Source organism: Sycon ciliatum, chromosome 2 (genome assembly GCF_964019385.1).
Source record: "Sycon ciliatum chromosome 2, ocSycCili1.1, whole genome shotgun sequence".
NCBI classification, from domain to species: Eukaryota; Metazoa; Porifera; class Calcarea; order Leucosolenida; family Sycettidae; genus Sycon; species Sycon ciliatum.
Genome location: NC_088644.1, coordinates 38,967,874 through 38,972,747, shown reverse-complemented (window position 1 = coordinate 38,972,747; position 4,874 = coordinate 38,967,874). Strand labels below are relative to the sequence as shown.

Below are 4,874 nucleotides of genomic sequence, written 5' to 3'. Positions count from 1 at the left end.
GTCCCTGGTTCGAGTCCCCGTGGTGTGACTGACGGTTTTTTTTCTTTCTTTCGTATCTGGCTTGCAAGTGTTGAGTTTCGGAGAGAAAAGAGCAGTACAAGGCATGTGTATGCCCGGTGTATTAATCGATGATAGGCCTCCCAGTGCTCAGTGGAGAGAAATACACAACGCTTAGTGAAATACTAGTCTTTGTGATTCTGCTTTGACCTTTGTGAAGTGCACACTGCCACTGAACACTGAGACGTTCAGCCAAGGTTTGTCTCGGATCATCACGTTTTATCAGCACAATGCCGATGGAGTATAGGGAAGATTTTTGCCATCATTTTGCGCGAACTGTGGCAATACGCCCAATGAGACGGCAGATTTTGCCTGTGCCTATGGTGAAGTAAAATAAGCTAAACAAACAAACAACCACGCAGTTCTGTTTCATATACCCGGATATAACGTTCACAGCGTATAGAGTACAGCTTTGCAGGACCTAGAATATGCCATCAATCATTTGGACATGGATATAAATGTAGTACCCTCGGCTATAAAGACTTAGACGTACATGTCAATGTACATTGTGCTGAAGGTTAACTGTACTGTAACTGTGAAAGATGGTTTCACGCTGCATAGGTTAAATTGGATATCAGCAAAATTGACTAGTCCCTAAAGATACATGTACATGTACATGCACACACATGCACATACCTGTACATACACACATATACAAGTAGGTGTAAAGGCTGATAGTGTGATATGAAAATCATTGTGTGAGTTGGGTGATGGGATGCAAAAATGGGCGCATGTACATGTAGGTATACATTGACTCAAAATGACATGTTCACGTAAACGTCAGTAAATGTTGTTTCCTTGTTAGATATTGGATGTTTGAATTCCTTTTTTTTTTTAATATTATGGTTCTGTCCTGCCATTCTTGACTGTTTAATTCTGTGTTGAGTTTTCCACTGGTGTCAGTGGTCTCCTTCAAGGAGCAGTGATGCGGTAGACAGCACCCATAACTCTTCATTTCGCATCCACTATCGCAGAGGGCACCACCAAACCATCTAATCCACACTGCCAGAGTTTCGCAGTAGGCAATTCGAGCTAACGAGGTGAAATACTAATACATACAGTACATGTAATTAAGAGCCAGCGAATGTTGACATGAGATTATCTATGCCGGCAAGTTGCGATAATATGTTGCTGAAATCCTCTTTGTTCTTCAGCCCTGCGATCGCAAAGATTGTGGCCTTGAAGCAATTCTTGCACAGCGTCAGCGGCTCCCATTCACAAATCCATTAAGATGTTCTCGGATTCTTGCTGACCTTTGATGTCGTCCGATAAATGGTCTGTTACAGATAAAGAGGCAGACACGAAAATGGATGTGCCCACTGTAATAACGACAATGCGACACCATGACACTGTAACAACCAGCCTCTGTAGAAAAAATGAATCCGAATAATGGCCAGCTTCGCGTCAGGCTTGTGTAGGTACCGGTATATCAATGCGATTAATAGTATTAGTGAAGCGGACATTACAAAATGATGAATGAGAATACAAAAACAGAGAGGTTCCAGGCTGTCCAAGAGAGTGCTCAATACCGAGTGGTAGAGCTGGTTCAAACAATAGGAGGACAGAGGAAGTGTTTTTACTCAGAGTTTCACGCACTAAGCGATCATCAGAAAACACTGTTTTCTGATGATCGCTTAGTGCGTGAAACTCTGAGTAAAAACACTTCCTCTGTCCTCCTATTGTTTGAATGAGAATACATGTATCTAAAATGGTTGTTCCTAATCGATTTTCTTGAGACTATCATCAGGGGAAATCGTACATGTATTCTCATTCATCATTTTGTAATGTCCGCTTCACTAATACTATTAATCGCATTGATAAAGTTATTGTCTCCTCGTCGCCTTGTGTAGGTACCGGTATATGAACGTAGTAAAGTAACACCAGTTAACTACACGGCAATCCTATGCTTTCTTAAACTGTATTGGTACCTCTCCGACGATATGTGAGTAATCTAGAAGATTAAGTGTAGATTAGAGAATCGCTAAAAAAAAAGGTGAGAATTCTGCATAGCGCAATTCTGAGGGTACAAAGGAATGTTCTGCGGATTGAACACCACTTCAATTGTTGGCCGCTCCGGATCACGTTCCTAGCTTACCCAACGCGAAGCAGAATTTATGAAGGATGAACGACGACTCGGTAAAAGGCATCGGGCTGCTGTGTGGCAACTACTTGTATACACGTACCTACACAATACGTCATGCTGTTTGTTGATAATATGCTACAAGGCGGAGGTTGAACAGATGTTGTTGGTTGACAGCATGTTGTAAAACAAGGCGCTTTGTAACATGCTGCCAGGTCAACCAAGAACACGTTTTCAACAAAACAAGGTTTATCTAATGTCATGTCCATGTGCGTGCATTCAGTAGCCCGAGAATGGCCTTCATCAGTTTTGTTGTGCGTGCAGGGTAGGGGGATTCACAGCACGTATAGAGTGGTTGAATGGAGATGCTCGGGTTGTATGTACAATCATGCATGTCTGCTAGCTTCCCTATCTACTAAAGGTCAGTAAGGACCAGGCTAACAACTACAATGACTAACGATTTTATGTACTGATGTAGTTGATGGCATCAAAGAAATGCACCTACATGTACATGTACATGACAATAGCGAGAGTTCCCAGACTGCCTAGGCTAGACTAGAGTGCTCAACACCACAAGGATGGAGCATTACCACATAGGCAGAAGATAACAGAGACAGCCGGCTAGATCATTGTTGTAACGCTGCGTGTCATGCACATAGCAAAGCTAAGGCAATCCTCAGACAACTGAGAACGTGTACATCATCCGGTGGGTCCAAATTTATACCCAGGCATGTAAATGTATACTGTCGAATGTCAGGCCACTACATGTACAATGTCATGTATGTGTTGTCTGCTCTACTGTACTAATTCCGCTGTAAACCCAGTCACAGTCTGCACTACTGTACTAATTCCGCTGTAAACCCAATCACAGTCTGCACTACTGTACTAATTCCGCTGTAAACCCAGTCACAGTCTGCACATAACCCCTACATACATGTACGTACGGTATTAGTTTTATAATGTTGTGCATTATCAGTTTCCTTGTCATGCCCGCGAAGGGCACCCGAAACAATGCATGATCGCTTAACGTGAACCCAGGACACACATCCTGTACATTAAAATAACTGGTTCATGTGCAATGCGTACCTCGTTCATCTTCTTCCGTACTCCAACTTTCTCCAATAGCCGCCTGAAGATCTGGACGCCAGTCAGCTTCTACAAGCTCATTCCTGTTCTCGTCAGCTTCATCCTCTGTGTCTGCTGCCATCTCGGCATTGTCTGCAGGGAACACTGCACTATCACGATGCATGCGCCATGGCCGGAAGTGTTCCAAGGCACTGTTGCGCTGTAAGACGTGATGTAGTCCGTACAGTTCTATGAGCTGCTGACGGGAGTGGTCCGTTAGTGATCCAATATGGCGACTTCCTAGCCCTGCAAAGTTGTGACCATAGGCATAGGCAAAATACGGTGACAAAATTTCAAATCCTCAGCCTCAGCTTCATGTCAGACGATATCCCCCATTCCTGGGTTATTTGGACTTCATTCGCTTCCTTGTCATTGGACATGTTCAGTCCGTTCGGTTTGCGAATTCAAATAAACACAACCAACCATCCCTGAGCTCAACAATATTTTAAAAAGTTCATTGCTATGATGGAGGTGAAAATGAAAACTGTATCGACAGACAATGTCCTGTCCTAAAGTGGAATGTTGCATAATCACTACTCCTTCTACCGAATATTAGGAAGATTGGTGACCCTCTCTACAAATGAAAAATAATTGAGAGAAATAGACAATGCCTGGAGGATCTTTCTACCCCCACACATGATTTCCTTTGTCTACCTTGACTCCCGCCTCGTTCTCTCTCCCTCTCTTCCCCTCTTTCTCTCTCTCTCTTTCTCTCTCTCTTTCTCTCTCTCTCTCTCTCTCTCTCTCTCTCTCTCTCTCTCTCTCTCTCTCTCCTTTCTCCCTATATTGTCTCTCTCAAACACACCCGCAGGCACATTCGTATTCACAACTGTCTTCTTGAACGAAGCTATGCATCTATTTCAGAAGTTTAAAATAGCACTGACAAAGAACCCGATGTTCACGTACCTTGCGAGGTGCCCAGCGATTTGCTGTAGATTGTGCCAACCAGACCCAACAACACAGCCAGTATTCCTAAGCGGCAGCATGGTATTGGTAGCCTCCGTTCAATATACATACCCTCCAAGTAAACCATGCTCTCTTGATCCTAAGGAAATGTACGAACTTGATGAGTCGAACGTCGGCCTTACCCAAACGCATAGGTGGCTTTCTGAAGTGTCTCTGTTGTGGACTGCAAAAACTGTGTTATAAACAAGCAGTCTAAAGAACTTTTGCGATTAGAACGATGGATTCTTGTATTCATTATTATGTTCAAGCGGAGCCGTTCGGGCACACCTCAGAAGTCAGCAGCTCATCAGATAATAGTAGACGAACACGAGAAAGTCAATGCAGGCCAGGTAAGGAGCTAGCAAGCCAGCTACAACATGGTGAACACGCATCTCCTTTCCGCGACAACGACGCATGACATAGCCTGTCTCCTGCTGCTGATGATTATGTAGATAAAGCGTAAAGCTCGCCAGTAACAGTTACTAACTGAGTTTAATACCGGCAGTTCACGTTACCATCTAGTGCTGTTGAGAAACACAACCAGTTAAGGAGATCACGTTCGGTTGAATAATTATTTGACCCACAATACAGGTACAGACAGTGCTAGTCACGTGCGGTAACAGTCACAAGTAATCGCATTTTTGATTTAGTTACGTTTCTGTAATAC

General features: G+C 43.5%; 1 protein-coding gene across 1 annotated transcript; it reads right to left on the bottom strand.

Moving 5' to 3' along the window:
• Positions 1-316: 316 nt before the first annotated feature.
• Positions 317-4,587, bottom strand: LOC135810877 (uncharacterized). The gene is made up of 3 exons (XM_065324286.1): positions 4,169-4,587; positions 3,224-3,508; positions 317-1,334 (listed from the first exon to the last, which is right to left on the bottom strand). Exons 1-3 carry the CDS (start codon positions 4,293-4,295, stop codon positions 1,273-1,275), a joined length of 474 nt encoding a protein of 157 aa, XP_065180358.1. The 5' UTR covers positions 4,296-4,587; the 3' UTR covers positions 317-1,272.
• Between the last annotated feature and the right edge of the window lie 287 nt (positions 4,588-4,874).

Coding starts and splice junctions, on each gene's coding strand:
- LOC135810877 (XM_065324286.1), bottom strand. CDS start 4,295: ATGGTTTACTTGGAGGGTATGTATATTGAACGGAGGCTACCAATACCA. Junction 3,509..4,168: donor ATCGCTGGGCACCTCGCAAG/GTACGTGAACAT, acceptor ACAACTTTGCAG/GGCTAGGAAGTCGCCATATT. Junction 1,335..3,223: donor TACGGAAGAAGATGAACGAG/GTACGCATTGCA, acceptor TATCTGTAACAG/ACCATTTATCGGACGACATC.